General features: G+C 42.8%; 1 protein-coding gene across 1 annotated transcript in view; it reads left to right on the forward strand.

Annotated features, from left to right (window-relative positions):
• The window catches only part of XRN2 (5'-3' exoribonuclease 2), an 85,909-nt gene that overhangs the window by 13,906 nt on the left and 54,597 nt on the right, over positions 1-17,406 (forward strand). Inside the window, exons 2-13 of the mRNA XM_038770320.1 lie at positions 5,479-5,606; positions 5,693-5,804; positions 6,413-6,524; positions 9,178-9,236; positions 9,314-9,403; positions 11,612-11,684; positions 11,780-11,830; positions 12,453-12,610; positions 13,227-13,301; positions 13,401-13,534; positions 13,624-13,681; positions 13,767-13,874. Of these exons, the coding sequence (XP_038626248.1) occupies positions 5,479-5,606; positions 5,693-5,804; positions 6,413-6,524; positions 9,178-9,236; positions 9,314-9,403; positions 11,612-11,684; positions 11,780-11,830; positions 12,453-12,610; positions 13,227-13,301; positions 13,401-13,534; positions 13,624-13,681; positions 13,767-13,874 (1,158 nt within the window). The remainder of the gene's footprint in view (positions 1-5,478; positions 5,607-5,692; positions 5,805-6,412; positions 6,525-9,177; positions 9,237-9,313; positions 9,404-11,611; positions 11,685-11,779; positions 11,831-12,452; positions 12,611-13,226; positions 13,302-13,400; positions 13,535-13,623; positions 13,682-13,766; positions 13,875-17,406) is intronic.

Here is a 17,406-nt window from a genome sequence, read left to right on the forward strand (position 1 = left end):
CTCAGTGTTTAACAGTGATTTCAAGTGAATAAAGTACTGAATTGAGCCGGGAAAATTTCCTCAAAAAATTCCATTATTGACTTGAAAAGCACAAGATGGGAAAGTGGCAGTCTTTCTCATCTCTGAAAGTTGTGAAGCGTTTGATTAAGAATTATTTTTTGAGGGCTTTGGTTTACAAATTGTGCAAATTTAGAGTGTAATTCATTTTAAAAAGCGCTCAATACAATGTTCTGCATAAAGTCACTGCTGAAATACCATTATCAATCAGTTATGTTTAGTATTTATTGAGCATCTACTGTGTACGGAGCACTTTATTAAGCATTTGGGAGAGTACCAGGGCTTAGAAAAGTGCTTTGCACATAGTAAGCGCTTTAACAAATACCATTATTATTATTAGAGGTGATCCTACCCTCGTTTACGTGCCAGTAAAAAGAATAAAGATATGTACATCTATGCTACAGGGAGTTGTGTGGACTGAAATATTTAGGTGGCATGAAAATGTGAAATGACAGTTGAGGGTTATAAAGTAGAGAGATTAGCAGTCAGTCTGGGAAAGCTAGTGGAGGAGATGTGACTTTAGAAGGGCCTTGAAGGTGGGGAGAGCAGTGGTTTATTGGATTTAAAGGGGAAAAGAGTTCTAAAACGAAGGGAGACTGTGTCAAGAAGGGGCTATGGGAGAGCAGATTGAGTGCTCTAAAGCCAGTGATGTGGAGTTTCTGCTTGATGCGGAGAGGAATGGCATCCATTGGGAGGTGTTTTGGAGGAGTAGGGAGATAAGCGCAGAACAGGGTTTTTGAAAGTGAAGCTTGGACTGGAGAGGGGAGAGACCGAAGGCTGGGAGATCCGCAAACAGGCTGATACAGTAGTCAAGCCAGGATATAATAATCATTATTTTTGTTATATTAAACACTTATGTGCCACACACTTTACTAAACACATGGGACTTAGAGTCTAACGAGGAAGAATAACAACATTTTGGGGCTCTTCATTTTTGGAGAATCAGGAAATGAAACGAACTGAGGTCTTCCAAGACCCAAATCAGTGCTTTACCCATTAGACCATTTTGGCTAGCTTCATAGGCGCTAGTGAACCATAACACATTTTCTAGCTAGCTCCGTCACTTGTTTGCTGTGTGACCTTGGGCAAGTCACTTCACTTCTCTGGGCCTCAGTTATCTCATCTGTAAAATGGGGATAGAGAGTGTGAGCCCCACGTGGGACAGGGACTGTGTTCATCTTGATTTACTTGTATCCACCCCAGCGCTTAGTATGATGTCTGGCATAAAGTAAGTGCCATAATAATAATAATAATAATGGTAATTATTATTATTAGCCAGAATATGACTAGTGCCTGGGTGGTGGCCATTTGGCTATAAAGAGGAAGGAGTGGATCTTTTTCAAGTTTCTGGCTCTTTCATGGCCCCTATGAAGGAGAAGTGAGTGATATGTCTAGACAACTATAAACAGCTTCCGGCATTTAAGCCTTGACCGTTATAAAATGTGACTAGAAAAGCAATTACATTTTATATGCTTATTATTTAACAATAAGATTGGTGGACCTACCCATTTTAAGGGCTTGGAAGAGTACAACATAAGAGTTGGTAGACACGGAAATCCCAACAACAAAAAGACCTAATTAGTAAATTTTTTTTCTATGTCTTCAGTCGTATTTATTGATCGCTTACTATGTGCAGAGCACTGTACTAAGCGCTTGGGAGAGTGTAATACAACAGAATTAGCAGAAATGTTCCCTTCCCATTGTTCAGAAGAAAGGAAATCATTTGTGGAGTTGGGTGGAATTTACAGATGATATTTTTTTTTCTTTTTAAATTTTATTTTGCTTCTCCCCTCCCAGTTTTGTAGCTTGCTGGCCTGGTGGACAGAGTTTTTCAGTGGAATGTGGATCGCTTCCAAGCAATCTCTCCCAGTTGCTCTTGCCATTTTTGGTTAATTGGGTTTGCCTGTCTCTGTTTTGGATCCCCTGGAACCATCACCTTCCCTTCTCATCCTTCTTTTTTCCTGGGGTGGAAGAGGTTTTCTCTGCTTCTAAACTTTCCTTTTCCTCCACCTGAAGTTTGTTCCACCACATTTTCTGCTCTTCATTTCCCCGCTACCTTCCTCAATCATTTTTGCTGATTGGGATGGCCTGGGGAGCTTCTCTGAGTCTCAGCTCCTCCTTTCTAACCATTTTTCTTTAATGTTAGCTCCCCTTTTCCCTCTTTAGCATCATCTGTGAGCTTTCTCTGCTTCAGGTTTTTTTCACGTACCTTTATGGATGCTCAGCACTCTGCTTTTCATTTGTTCTCCCCTTTTCCCCACATTTTTTGCTTCTTTGCCACTCCTGCCCTCCACTTTCCTCCTACCTTTGGCCTTTTTCACACTGTGGACTGACTTCTGCTGCTTTACTGCTCCTCCTTTCCCTTGTATGCTGCTTTTCTTCCTCCTTATTGCCTTCTGTCCTGCTCCTCTAGACTGTAACCTGCTTGTGTGGCAGGGAATGTGTCTATTGTTACATGGTACTCTCCCAAGAACTTAGTACAGTGCCCTGCACACAGTAAGCACTCAGTAAATACGACTGACTGTCCTAGCGCTGAGCTTTTGCTGCTTGGATCCAAAAACCTCTCCTAAATGGCAAACCTGGATTGGCACCAGCGCAAATAGCAGCTGTTGCTATTAGATATAGAGATAAGAGGAAAGAGAAGCCCTTCCCAACCCACAGCTGTTCAGAAGCTGTTTCTGGATTTTTCTGAATATTGCCAAACCAGTGGGAAAAGTGTTATATTGAGGACATGGGGGAAGATGCAACACTCGGGTGCATGAACTCAGTACCAACATCCAGCTAGAGGGAGGAAAATATACCCAGGCATTGATGACTGCCAGAGTCCTCTTAAAATCTTGAATTACTCCATTGGCATTGGATTTTCTGGCGGCTCCTGCTCTACGATTCTTGGCTTCACAGCCAGTCGGATTTATTGAGTGCTTAACGTGTGCAGAGCACTACCTAAGGCCTGGGAGAGTACAGTGCAACAGAGTTGATCGACTCATTCCCTACCCACAAGCAGCTTATGGTCTAGATTGGAGAGACGGACATTAGAATACAGTATGGATATGTACATAAGTGCCTTGGGGCTGAGGGTGGAGTGAAGAAAGGGTACAAATCCAAGTGTAAGGGTGATGCAGAAGGGAATGGGAGTATGGGGAATTGGGGGCTTGTCCAATTCACCTTCAGAAATCACCAACAGACATATCTATTTGATGCCTAGGTTGGTGAATTTCTTCTCATTCTCTATCCCTTTTTTTTTTTTTACCATCCCCTCTCCCTCTGTTTTTCTTAGTGTTCTCATATCCTGTCTTCTGGTCCTGTACTCCCCTGTCACTCTTCCTGCGGGTTTCTTCTGCTTGTGTGTCCAGTATAGATGGAGGGGCTGCCATTGTGCAGATAATTGAAACTGAACATCTAAAGAGTCTTTCGCTCTGTGGGGTGGAGGAGACGGACACCCTGACGGTGTCCTATGGTTTTTAGAATAATTTGAATACCTGCAAAAAGTGGCATGGATTTCCTTCACACAAGTGGATCTACTTTGGTTGCTAAGAGAAACCATGTCACTTTTTTGCAGGTGTCTTAAGTGATAATAAATTCAGCAAGCTCCTCTTTGCTCTAGGAGAGGTAAGTGTGAGTTAGAATATATCAGCTCGCATACGCTTGAGTTTGAAAATTTGGGTGTTTGGTGTTCGTTTTGTGGGTGGGTGACTTTGTGGGCATGGGCGTCTCTAGGGACCGATGAAGTAAAATAATGGAGTTGAAAGAGGTGAAGAAAGTTGAGAAGGGTTCAGTAGCCGTGAAGATGAAGTTTTCATGTCAAGTGATTGAGGAAAATGTTTATCATGTTTTATTAATCATTTGAAAAATCAAGACTGTATAGTACCTTTTCTCAGTTGGCGTGTGAGATTTTGATCCGGTGGGTCATCTTAAATGGTTCAATTTGGGATATTTTGTCTGAAAAGGGAGTTAACTTGATCTCAGAACAATTTACAGAGTAGTTGTAATTGTAAGGCCTTTTTATATGTACTGAATCAAGGAGATCCTGAGACCTGGCATAGCCATTTCAGCCAAAAAAACTATTGGCATCTCCCTGCTGTGTTCTCCATACACACAGCTGAAGGGAGATGAGTGAGTATATGGAGTTCTCACAGGGTCAGGGTGACCAACTCCAGCCCAGCAGAGAAGTGCGGACCAGTTAAACACGAACTTCTGAATAGACAATAATTCCAATTGCCAATTTTTTAGTGTAATGGAAATTAAAATTCTGTCCAGTCCTTAAGTAGGAAAAGGGAATTTAACTGCCACAGTTCTTTAGTTCTCATACTGCCTTGAATTATCCATTACTGGGGCAGTTTCTGGAGCTGCCAAACCCTGATATGTCTCCTTTTCCCCCAGGAAGTTGACCCAGCTGAAAATATCAGTAGATTCAAGAAGGGTAAAGAAGAAGTGAGGCCTAGTGGAAAGAAGGACCGGGTTTTAATCCAGGTTCTGCCACTTGTCTGCTGGGTGACTTTGAGCGAGTTACTTCTCTGTACCTCAGTTACTCACAGATTTAGGTTTGTGAGCCCTATGTGGGAAAGGGACTGTGCCCAACCCAATTATTTTGTATCTACCCCAGTCCTTAGTACAGTCTCTGGCACACAGTAAGTGCTTAACAAATAGCTTTTAAAGGTGGGGTGGGGAGGGGAGGTAGGGATAAATTAATGGATAAATAGGTGATAGTGGGGAATTTGGGGAACATAAAAAGTCCATCCCCATAACCACCACTCACTTCCTCTAAATATCCCAGGAATGCCATTAGAGACAGAGCCCTGGGCTGGTTGGATCCTTCGTCTGGTACAGTAATGGCATTGTCCATGATTCATGTTCTCGTACTCAGACATACACACTCCCACCCTACCAGTGAAAACACAGATGGATGAGTCCCAGCCAATCAGCAATTTAGGCAGTTATGATTGCCAGGCTTCCCTTAAAATCGTAAGACTAGTCCATTGGCACGTGCCAATTTCTTTGTTCACGGATTTGCCTTTTTTCAGTTGGGTGTGCCTGTAGCATCCTCAGCATTGAGCCCCAGCCCCAACCGTCTGCTGTTCCTTTGGTTTCCCTGGCTGGCTGGTCACCTCCCTCTTCCCCTGCATAGCCTGGGCAGTCCTGAAAATCTCCAGGGCTTTAAATTCATTCATTAATTCAGTCGTAGTTATTGAGCACTTACTTTGTGCAGAGCACTGCACTAAGCGCTTGGAAAGTACAGTTGCAACAACCTCATTAGTGGGGGGGTTTCTAGCCAGTCTCCTCCAAATACTGAGGGACTCTGTACTTTGTTTCCTAGCTTCTTTCCCATTATCCCTTCCAGAAACAAACAGATATCCCTACCTAGGCTTTGATCATAATTTTTGGAAAGAGACAGCCAATGTAGTATTGTTGCTTTCTTCTCAGCCAAAAGAATGCAACGGTGTCAAGATCCCAGTTGATACAAGTAAACCTAATCCAAATGAAGTGGAGTTTGATAATCTGTATTTGGATATGAATGGTATCATCCATCCATGCACACATCCTGAAGACAAGTAAGTAATTTGTAGTATCATTGCCACAGTCCCAGGTTATGTTATTGGCATGATCTGCATAATAATTAGCTTGCTTTGCCCTGCAGACCAGCACCCAAAAATGAAGATGAAATGATGGTGGCAATTTTTGAGTATATTGACAGACTCTTCAACATAGTGAGACCTAGAAGACTTCTTTATATGGCAATAGATGGAGTGGTAAGTGTTTAAAACATTCACATTTAGTGTATTGTGTTCTTATTTGATACATTTTGCAGTATTTCTAGTGTCCAGGTTAAATAGTGAATTTGATATTGTGCTACTGATCTTGATGCATAAAACAGTGACAGAATCAAAGAAGAGTATCGTATTAGGATTTGAGTTTTGATTTTTTTCAGGGGAGTGTAGGGAGTTGTTTTGGGTATATGCAACACAAAACCAAGTAACTTGCTTTCTGGGTTTAGTATCAATTGATTAATGGTGTTTATTTAGTATCCAGAGCACTGTACTAAGTGCTTGGGAAAGCACAGTACCATAGAGTTGGTAGGTGTGATCCCTGCGCACCAGGAACCTACCGTTGATAGAGGGAGGCAGACATTAATATAAATCACATATACAGGAAATAGTCGCGTATAAGGCCAAGTGCATAAGTGCTGGGGAAAGTATCAAAGTACCCAAGGGGTACAAAGCCAAATGTATAAATACAAATATTTGTTTTTATCCCCAAGTTGAATGTTAGTAACCCTAACAGAAGCACTTCAAAATACCGTGACATTGTAATCATGAGTTCTGCAAGTAGAATAATGCGAATCAACCTGTTTGTTTAGGCTCCACGTGCTAAAATGAATCAGCAGCGTTCCAGAAGGTTCAGAGCCTCAAAGGAAGGAGCAGAAGCTACAGTGGAAAAACAGCGAGTAAGAGAAGAGATCTTGGCCAAAGGTAAACGTATTCGAAAGCTGGTTCGAATTGTTGGAATTCATTTAGGCAGCCTGACTGACTGCCGAATGGTTAAACAGTTTGGTTTTTAATGCAAGAACTAAATGTTGGTAGTGGCAGTAATACCATAATAATGATGATGATGATGATGATAGAGAAGCATAGTGGCCTAGTGGAAAGAGTGTGGGCCTGGGAGCCAGAGGACCTGGTTTCTAATCCTAGCTCTGCCATTTGTCTGCTGTGTGACCTTGGGCAAGATACTTTTCTGTGTCATAGTTACCTCATCTGTAAAGGGGAGTTTAAAACTGGGAGCCCCATGTGGAACATGGATTGTGTCTAACCTGATTATTTTGTATCTACCTCAGTGCTTAGTAAAGTGCCTGGCACATAGTAAGTGCAGTACCATCATTATTATTAACAAATTCAATAAAAAAAGGTCCAAAGAAATAAGTGTGGTCTGGGGGTAGAAGGTGATATCTCCGCATCAGCACAAAGCGGAAGGCACAGTTATCTTCTTGAGAAGTTTCATGAGTCTACACACTTCAATCTATGACCTTGATATTCTTCTCACAGCATTTATGTAGATATTTTTGAATTAGATATTGTAAATTACTTATTTGTTGATGTTAATGTCTGTCTCCTCTTCTAAATTGTAAGCTTATTATGGGCAGGAAACATGTCTACTAATTCTGTGTAGTGTACTCTCTCAAGTGCTTAGTACAGTGCACTGCACGTGGTAAGCGCTCCATAAATGCGATTGATCACAAAGCCGGTTTTGATCTAATGAATCGACTGCTATTGTTTGCTTGCGGAGTGATAAAATGCTAATAGTACGGTGATTTCAGTGAGCACTTTTGTTTTTACCCGAGTGGCCTTTGCATCATTTATTATTTTGTTAAGAAACTGAGGCACAGGTAGGTTAGGTGACATGCCCTGAAGTCTCACAGCAGGTTAAAGCAGTGTCAGGATGCCTGCTTTCCAGCCCACTACTCCTTCCAACTAGACCATGCTATCTCAGAGTGAAATCTAGTAAGAATAAAAGGGCTTGAAGGACCAATTTTAATGCTTTACTACCTTTAGCACATTTGCTGAACCAGCATGAACTAAACATCTTATCGCTAAGCTTCTTGGGGAGGTAGGAGAGAGAATGCACTTACAGAACTCATGCTTCAGCTTTTGTGTATTTCTGCCGCTTCACTCCTGCAAAGCTAGCTGCCAGAAGAGGAGAGCTGCTCATACCAGGAGTGCAGGCCCTTAGTGTTTTATTTTATTGTTTAAAGATATTTGTAAAGCACTTCGTATGTGTCAAACACTGTTCTAAGCGCTGAGGTAGGTGATAGATATCCACACGCACTCATCCGTGTTCGATTTATAGAGCTCGTGGGGTCCAAAGTGGCTTGTTTCTCAGGCTTCACTCCAGTGTTTGTACAGCAGTTTGCCCTTCTCACTGCAACTTGGGATTTAATGGCCAGTGAGGTAGTAAGGGTCAAGGTCCAGGAAACAGCAGGTATTATCTGGTCCGTGCCATGGTCAGAACTCTCTTTGCATGTGAAAATCCACCATACATACACTGTGGTAGTGAACTGCTGGAGAAATAGTTTAAAGGACTTTGCTTCCCTAATCCTTCGCTGGGCTGTCTGTGTCCAGACACAGACACAGTATTTCTAGTTCTGGGGCATCACTTCCAGCATTCCCGGCAGTCATCCCCGTGTACCCACTTCCCTCAGGTTGTCCCAGTGTCTGGAGGTTGACAACCTCCAGAAATAATCTAAATGAGGGCTTTTTGGTTACTTTTTTAAAAATGGTCTTTAAGCACATACTATGTGCCAGGTGCTGTACTGAGCACTGGGGTAATAATAATGATGGTATTTGTTAAGCGCCTACTATGTGCGAAGCACTGTTCTAAGCACTGGGCGGTATACAAGGTGATCAGTTTGTCCCACGTGGGCTTCACGGGCTTCATCCCCATTTTACAGACAAGGGAACTGAGGCACGGAGAAGTGAAGTCACTTGCCCAAAGTCACACAGCTGACGAGTGGCAGAGCTGGGATTAGAACCCATGACCCCCGACTCCCAAGCCCAGGCTCTTTCCACTGAGCCACGCTGATAATCCGGTTGGTCACAGTTCCTAGCTCCATTTTACAGATGAGGTAACTGAGGCACAGGGAAGTTAAGCGACTCGCCCAAGGTCACCCAGCAGACAAGTGTTGGAGCAGGGATTAGAAGCCAGGTTCCAAGGACAAGTAAGCAGAGTGTCATGAAGACCCCTTTTAGACTGTGAGCCCACTGTTGGGTAGGGACTGCCTCTATATGTTGCCAACTTGTACTTCCCAAGCGCTTAGTACAGTGCTCTGCACACAGTAAGCGTTCAATAAATACGATTGATGATGATGATGAAGACCACGTTAATGTTCACAAAACACCTCAGGGGCAGTAGAATCATATTGGGGCAGTAGAATCACATTGGGTTATACTCTTGTTAATGTGTGGTAGCCTTGCCATATTTTTTAAAGGGTAAGATAGATATCCTAGGATGAACTGCTGTTGCTTTTCTGGAAGTTGGTTCGATCAGTTTGAGCTTTAGCAGGGAATTTCTGTAATCATTCTAATGTCCTACCATATTTTTATGGGGGAAAATTATTGGCTGTCCTTACAGGTGGATATCTTCCTCCAGAAGAAGTGAAAGAAAGATTTGACAGCAACTGTATTACACCAGTAAGTAGTCTTGTACTCTGCTGGCTATTGGTAACACTTAAATGGCAGGTTAATTTATTTTTCTTCTATCATTTTAGGGAACAGAGTTCATGGACAATCTTGCTAAATGCCTTCGCTATTACATTGCTGATCGTTTAAATAACGATCCAGGTTGGAAAAATTTGACGGTAAGTTTCACATTTGGGTGCTTGAAGAAGATTAGGGTCTCCTGTGCTGTGGCTGAGCAGTGTACGTATTTTTTTCCCCATAATAAACATTAGCAGCAGACAAAAAGAAAAGGCCATAGCGTTATTGAAAATGGGGTGCATTGCATGGCTTAAATATCTGTTTTTCTTTGAAGAGATAGATTTTCCTCCATCACCCAAAAGGAGCTGTATTCTTTAAACGTCCATGTGTTAAATGAATGATTTTGAAGAAGTAGCCAAAAGTGAAATTGGGAGTGCTTTCAAAAATGCTGAAAATTCCGATGCATTTTAATTAACATTTATTCAGAATTACTCAGAAATGATTTCGAATCTTTAATACTGGCTTGTAAATCAGTAGGCTTTCTCAACCCAGATGCCTAAAAATGTGGCCAGGTGGTGTAAGCTGGTTAAGTTTTACATTAATTAGTTTTCCGCATGTAAATACTATGGACTCACTGGCTCTTCACTTAGGTATGTCTATCTTACCGTATATCATTACTGAATAAATACAAGATGTTGAAGTAGCATGAAGTGATGTGTCCCCAGCCTGGAACTCTTCTCCCTCTTCCCCGCCTCTCTCCCGCTCCCCAAGGAAAAGAAACCCCACCAGACAACAGCTTACTTCAAAGCCCACTTCCTCTAGGATATCATCCCTGATGAATTCACAATACTTCGGTCATGTGAACCCACCAACCCATCCTTAGCACTTAGCCTTTCCCAGTCTCCACGCTTATCATCATCATCATCAATCGTATTTATTGAGCGCTTACTATGTGCAGAGCACTGTACTAAGCACTTGGGAAGTACAAATTGGCAACATATAGAGACAGTCCCTACCCAACAGTGGGCTCACAGTCTAAAAGGGGGAGACAGAGAACAAAACCAAACATACTAACAAAATAAAATAAATAGAATAGATATGTACAAGTAAGGTAAATAAATAGAGTAATAAATATGTACAAACATATATACATATATACAGGTGCTGTGGGGAAGGGAAGGAGGTAAGATGGGGGGGATGGAGAGGGGGACGAGGGGGAGAGGAAGGAAGGGGCTCAGTCTGGGAAGGCTTATGAATGTAGGTATATTTTCTTGTATACACAATTTTTCCAGCCACTGCATTCTGATACATTTATTCTTCTTCCTGCTCTCAGTATTTGTAAATTCATTCGTTCATTCATATTTATTGAGTGCTTACTGTGTGCAGAGCACTGTACTGAGCACTTGGGAAGTATAAATCAGCAACATATAGAGACAGTCCCTACCCAACAGCGGGCTCAAATAATACTTATCTGTCCACTGCACTTAGAGGGAGCAGATTGCAAGCTTCTAGAGGGCAAGGCTGGTTTCTGCTTACTCTGTTATACTCAGTACAGCACTCAATTCACAATAAGTAACCAAATAAGCAAATAAAATGAATGATTTATTGATTAGAAGTGATCATCTTCCTTCTATTTCCACAATTTTTATTGCAGTACTTCGCAATCAGTAGGCCCTCAATACCATTGTTGTCTCAGTGATGCAACTGAGTTTAATATTTATAAGGTGGACAGATTAATTTTGTGTAATTGCAACAATAATCAGGTGTTGTTTCGGGCAGCCTGAATCTGGAAGGTAGTGTGTGCTATGTGCAATCCTTTTCACACTCTGAGAGGAGGTGTTTCGGTCGACAGCAGCAGTGTCTGTTCTTTCCCTTTCTGCTGCTTTGCTTCTCGCTGGACTCTCGGAGAGTCAAGAGCTCCGAGAGCCTGGCAAGAAGCAAAGCAGTCAAAGGAAAGGATCTAAAAACTGCAGCCACCAATGCCATGGCTGCCGTAGCTTCCTGGAATCCTTCTCTCTGCAAAGGCGCCCAGCCAAAAAAGAAAAAGAAATGTAGGTTGTCTAGGAAGAGCAGAGAAGGATATAATCAGTGGCTCCCACTCTCCTTGGCGGCCACATGCTGCCTCGAGCTTTTGGCTGTGATAGTTGTGGTGGTAGTAGCAGAAGTGACATCTTACCTGCTCTTGGCAGTTTCCGCTGCTGTTCATGCCAAGGTCATGAATATCTGTCTCCATCTTTCCAGCCCCTCACACAACTAGGACACAACCCTGCTAGGTTACCTCAATTCTGACCATTTCAAAGAATGGTCCAGGTCATCCCTGTTAACAGGGACGGTGCTTTACATTATAAATACACTGTTTCATTTGACAGGTTATTTTATCCGATGCTAGTGCTCCTGGTGAAGGAGAACACAAAATCATGGATTATATCAGACGGCAAAGAGGTAAATTCATCTATTTGTTTAATATTAACACTTCCCATCAAAATATAATCTGAATGCCTGACTGCATATGGTCTTTTTTTTCCCATTTTGCTTAGCTCAACCTAACCACGATCCAAACACTCATCATTGTTTATGTGGAGCAGACGGTGAGTCTTTTTATTAGGAATATATTTATTTGTGATGTTTTAGGTAATTTTTTTTCTTCAAGTAGGCATGAAATTTTAATCGTCTTTGTCATTAGGAGTGAATAACATTTTAAGTAATACTTGTTTTCTGGGGAACGTGCAGAATGGAGATTTCATTTCAAGTTTACCATTTATCTGTCTTTCTAAATTTTTTTCAATAGATGCTCCTTTAGGCCCTGTTGCTAAAACTAATGCTCTTTTCTATTGAAAAGCTCTCAGCTCAGATTTAAGCCTGACAGACTGCTTTCACCCTATTACATTGCCCCTTTTCAAGAGCTCCCTGTAAAAATCTATGGTTCCCTGTTTACATTACTAACAGTGGTGCACCGAGATTCTGCAAAATATTTTCACTCTCTGCTAAATTAAAATTTTCATTACTCAGGAGTCATTGATAATAGAAAAGTATGTTGCCAACTTGTACTTCCCAAGCGCTTAGTACAGTGCTCTGCACAAAGTAAGCGCTCAATAAATATGATTGATTGATTGATTAGCATCCTATAATTTGCCATCCATGCCAATGAAATGTAGACACGACCTTTAATCCTAAATACCTCCCATTCTTCTGACTCTTTCTAATTCATAGCTGATCTCATTATGCTGGGACTGGCCACACACGAGCCCAACTTTACCATCATTAGAGAAGAATTCAAACCCAACAAGCCAAAACCGTGTGGTCTGTGCAACCAGCTTGGACATGAGGTCAAGGACTGTCAAGGTTTGGCAAGAGAAAAACAAGGAGAGGTAATTTCATTGGGAATCATGGTTTTATTCTTTTGTACTTGCGAGCCAGGAGGGTTGTATTGGGCTGTCTTGAAGCACGAGTGAATAGCCTGCCGGTCCTCACAAAGGCAAAATCAGTTCTAGTCCAGAACAACGGGATAGGCGTTTTTGAAATGCTTCCTACGTGCAGAGCACTGTTCTAAGCGCTTGGGACAGTTCAGTGCAACAGAGTTGGTCGACAAGTTCCCTGCCCACAGTTGATCGTTGACTTAGCCCGTCACAAGTTTAAGGATCCCATCACCTGACGGGTAGCTGTGGCAGGGTGGTAGAATTGGCCACAGAGAGGCCGCGTAGAAGAGGAAGGAGAGGCACTGAGAGATGGGAGCCGAGAGTGATCAGAAACTCTTGACAACCAACCGGACAACATCCCGGCTCTATTAAAAATTCCCTTCCTCCCCTCGGGTTCTTCCGGAACACAAGTTGAATGGCTACTGCGAACTTTCACGCTCCTTACGTTAAACTCAGATAAAGCCCGGTCCTCAAGTCCCATATAAATTACCCATCGACTTGTAAGAGCTGTTCGTCCAGGCTTAAGATGGAGCTGGATTGAGTCCATTTTCTTGCCCTTCCTTTGCAGTTTGATGAACTTGCTGATAACCTTCCTTGCTCTGAAGGGGAATTTATCTACCTTCGGCTAAATGTCCTTCGTGAGGTATGTAAGAAGAAAATGAAGCTAGTTTAAATAAATGTGCTTTTTAATAGGATTTACTGACTTGTAGTATGTTTTACTGACCCTGGATTTCTGTTGCAGTATTTGGAAAAAGAATTAACTATGGCTAGCCTACCATTTCCTTTTGATATTGAGAGAAGCATTGATGACTGGGTCTTCATGTGTTTCTTTGTGGGGAATGATTTCCTTCCTCATTTACCATCCTTAGAGATCAGGTACGTATAGCTCCTTCGTGTTACATAGGTAACATTTCAGCTTTAAAAAAAATCATATTTGGTGCATACCATGTCTCCCTTGCTCTTAGGGAAGGAGCAATTGACCGTCTGGTTAACATCTACAAAAGTGTGGTGCATAAAACGGGGGTGAGTTCAAATTCAGATAGTTTTAAAATAGTTTTTTTGGTGTGACTCTGAGAAGAGAATTCACGTGTGTGCTTATCTTTTACAGGGTTACCTCACAGAAAGTGGTTATGTCAATCTACAGAGAGTACAGATGATCATGCTGGCTGTTGGCGAAGTAGAGGATAGCATTTTTAAAAAGAGGAAGGATGATGAGGTAAATTGTTTCTATTGCGGTAGCTAAAATGGCTCGTGTATTTAATAGAATGTAATTATCCCGTGATCATAGTTTTAACCTCTGAGTGCACTATTGTACTGCCCTAATTCATCAGACACTAGTGTAATAGAGCAATCAGTGCAGTGATTCTCTACAAAGGTCATAATATTCCTATTTGTGCATAGGGCAAACTATGCTTAAGAGATGCCCCTTTATTTTCCCCTTTCTTTTGTTTTGTTAACTGGAGGGGAGAGGAGGAGAGCCAGTTGAAGCACCTAGCTCTTTCAAGGATGTGAGAGAAAGGTTGTCGGGGCCAGGGGGCTGTTGAGAGAAAGGCCAAGGACTGTGGCTAAACTCTTGGGGGAAGCCCAGAATGCACAGAGCATTGGGCAGGATTGACAGACTAGGGGCCATGCTGGTGATTTGGATGGAGATGAGATAGAGAATGGGCAGTGAAGCCACTAAACTCCCCCTTTTCCTTTGCTCCACCCCCCCCCCGACCCCCCAGCACTTGTGTATATATGTACATATTATTCTATTTATTTTTGTTAATTATGTGTATAGATCTATAATTCTATTTATTTATAATGATGCTACTGATGCCTGTTTACTTGTTTTGATGTCAGTCTCCCTGCTTCTAGACTGTAAGCCCGTTGTGGGCAGGGTTTATCTCTATTGCTGAACCATACTTCCCAAGCACCTAGTACAGTGCTCTGCACACAGTAAGTGCTCAGTAAATACGATTGAATGTGTGAATGAAAGAGAGATCCCAGGAGGGAGACGAATGCAGGCCTGGGGCAGCGGACTGAAAATTACAGTCCTGTAGACCCTGAGGCTCGTGCTGGGCAGGGAAAGTATCTGCCAACTCTTGTTGTGCTGTACTTTCCCAAACGCTTAGTTATAGTGCTGTGCACACAATAAGCGCTCAGTAAGTACCATCGGTTGATTGGTTGAAAAGGTGTCAGTGCCAGCGGTAAGCAGAAGCAGCAGCAGTTGATACAGGGACTGCAAGTTGATAAGTCCTGAGCTGTAGCCATTGCAAAAAGGCAGAACTCTGTTGCTGGTTTTAGGCTTTTAGAGAACCCTATCACTGGCTCCATTGCAGACTTTTTGCTCCTTGTAAATATTATTATCATCATCATTAAATTAAGTGTTTACTGTTTCTAGCGGTGTTCTAAGCACTGGTGTAGATACAAGTTAATCAGGATGGACACCGTCACAGTCCAAGTTGAGCTCAGTCTAATTTGGAGGAAGGAGGATTTAATCCCCATTTTACAGGTTAAATCACTGAGACACAGAGAAGTTAAGTGACTTGCCCAGAATCACACAGCAAGCAGTTGGCAGGCACAGGGTTAGAACCCAAGTCCTCCGACTCTGTCCTGTGCTCTTCTAGCTAGGTCACGGTGCTTCTGTACGGAACATAATAATAGCACAAAGTTTACTACTCTTCTGAACAAGGGGGCTTCAATCTTGGAGAAGCAGTGTGACCTTGTGAAGAGATCCCAGACTGAGCCCCATTTTTCCTCTCCTCCTCCCCATCCCCCCGCCGCCTTACCTCCTTCCCCTCCCCACAGCACCTGTATATATGTTTGTACAGACTTATTACTCTATTTTACTTGTACATATTTACTATTCTATTTATTTTGTTAATGACGTGCATTTAGCTTTATTTCTATTTATTCTGATGACTCGACACTTGTCCACATGCTTTGTTTTGTTGTCTGTCTCCCCATTCTAGACTGTGAGCCCATTGTTGAGTAGGGACCGTCTATATGTTGCCAACTTGTACTTCCCAAGAGCTTAGTACAGTGTTCTGCACACAGTAAGCGCTCAATAAATGCGATTGATTGAATGAATGAATGAGTCACAGGCCTGGGGGTTTGAAGGACCTCAGTTCTACTCCCAGTTTCACCACTTGCTTGTTGTGTGACCTTGAGCAAGTCACTTAACTTCTCAGTGCCTATTTCCTCATCTTTAAAATGGGGATTCAACGGCCGTTCCCCCTCCTCCTTACCCTGTGAGACTAGGACTGTGCCTGATTTGATTATCTTCCACCTACCTCAGTGCTTGGCACAGAGTAAGTGTGGTACAAATGCTGCTGTTGTGGTTATTATTACTTTTATTAACAACACCAAGTTAGTCAAAATTTGCTGTATTGTAGTACCCACCCTGTGTCTGACACACACGATGTTCATGCGCATAACTGTTTCTTCTGAAACCACAGCGCACAGTCGTAGGCAAACAGGTTCAGTTTGCCATTTTCCAGGTACGTTTTCCCTGTTCTCTAAAAGTGTACTCGACATTTATGGTAGAATTGACTGGATCTAGCATAGCAAAGCTCTGTTTCATAAACATCAGTAATATTGTTTTGCCATGATTTAAGTGGTGGGGGTATAGAGAGGTATTAGAAATTCACCACGGTGGTTGAAGGAATTCCTGCCAAATCAAAAATCTATCTGGTGGTGTTTTTGCACTTTGTTCCGTTAAAGTACCTGGTGCCCTGAACTCAAGTCTTGCGGAATTCCAGCAGGTAGCAACTTGTTCATAAAGCCTCCAGAAAACTCAGGTATTAATGGGCAAGATTCAGTGCGTACATTTTGAAGGGTCATTGATGATTAGTACAAGATCCGACTGCACTAAGAAATCACATTCCCTTTTCATTCATTCAATCGTATTTGAGCTCTTACTGTGTGCAGAGCACTGTACTAAGCGCTTGGGAAGTACAAGTCGGGAACATATGGAGACGGCCCCTACCCAACAGTGGGCTCACAGTCTAGAAGGGGGAGACAGAGAACAAAACAGAACATATTAACAAAATAAAATAAATAGAATAAATATGTACAAATAAAATAAATAGAGTAACGCGTGCAAGCATATATACATATATACAGGTGCTGTGGGGAGGGGGAGGAGGGGGAGAGGAAGGAGGGGGCTGAGTGTGGGAAGGCCTCCTGGAGGAGGTGAGCTCTCAGTAGGGCCTTGAAGGGAGGAAGAGAGCTAACTTGGTGGATGGGCAGAGGGAGGGCATTCCAGGCCAGCGGAAGGACATGGGCCGGGGTTCGACGGCGGGACAGGCAAGAACGAGGCACGGTGAGGAGATTAGCGGCAGAGGAGTGGAGGGTGCGGGCTGGGCTGGAGAAGGAGAGAAGGGAGGTGAGGTAGGAGGGGGCGAGGGGATGGACAGCCTTGAAGCCGAGGGTGAGGGGTTTCTGCCTGATGCGTAGGTTGATTGGTAGCCACTGGAGATTTTTGAGGAGGGGAGTAAAATGCCCAGAGCGTTTCTGGACAAAGACAATCCAGACAGCAGCATGAAGTCTGGATTGAAGTGGGGAGAGACATGAGGATGGGAGATCAGAGAGGAGGCTGATACAGTAATCCAGATGGGGTAGGATGAGAGCTTGAACAAGCAGGGTAGTGGTTTGGATGGAGAGGAAAGGGTGGACCTTGGCAATGTTGTGGAGGTGAGACCGGCAGGTTTTGGTGACAGCTTGGATGTGAGGGGTGAATGAGAGAGTGGAGTCGAGGATGACAC

The sequence above is a fragment of the Tachyglossus aculeatus genome, chromosome 1 (genome assembly GCF_015852505.1).
Source record: "Tachyglossus aculeatus isolate mTacAcu1 chromosome 1, mTacAcu1.pri, whole genome shotgun sequence".
Lineage (NCBI taxonomy): Eukaryota > Metazoa > Chordata > Mammalia > Monotremata > Tachyglossidae > Tachyglossus > Tachyglossus aculeatus.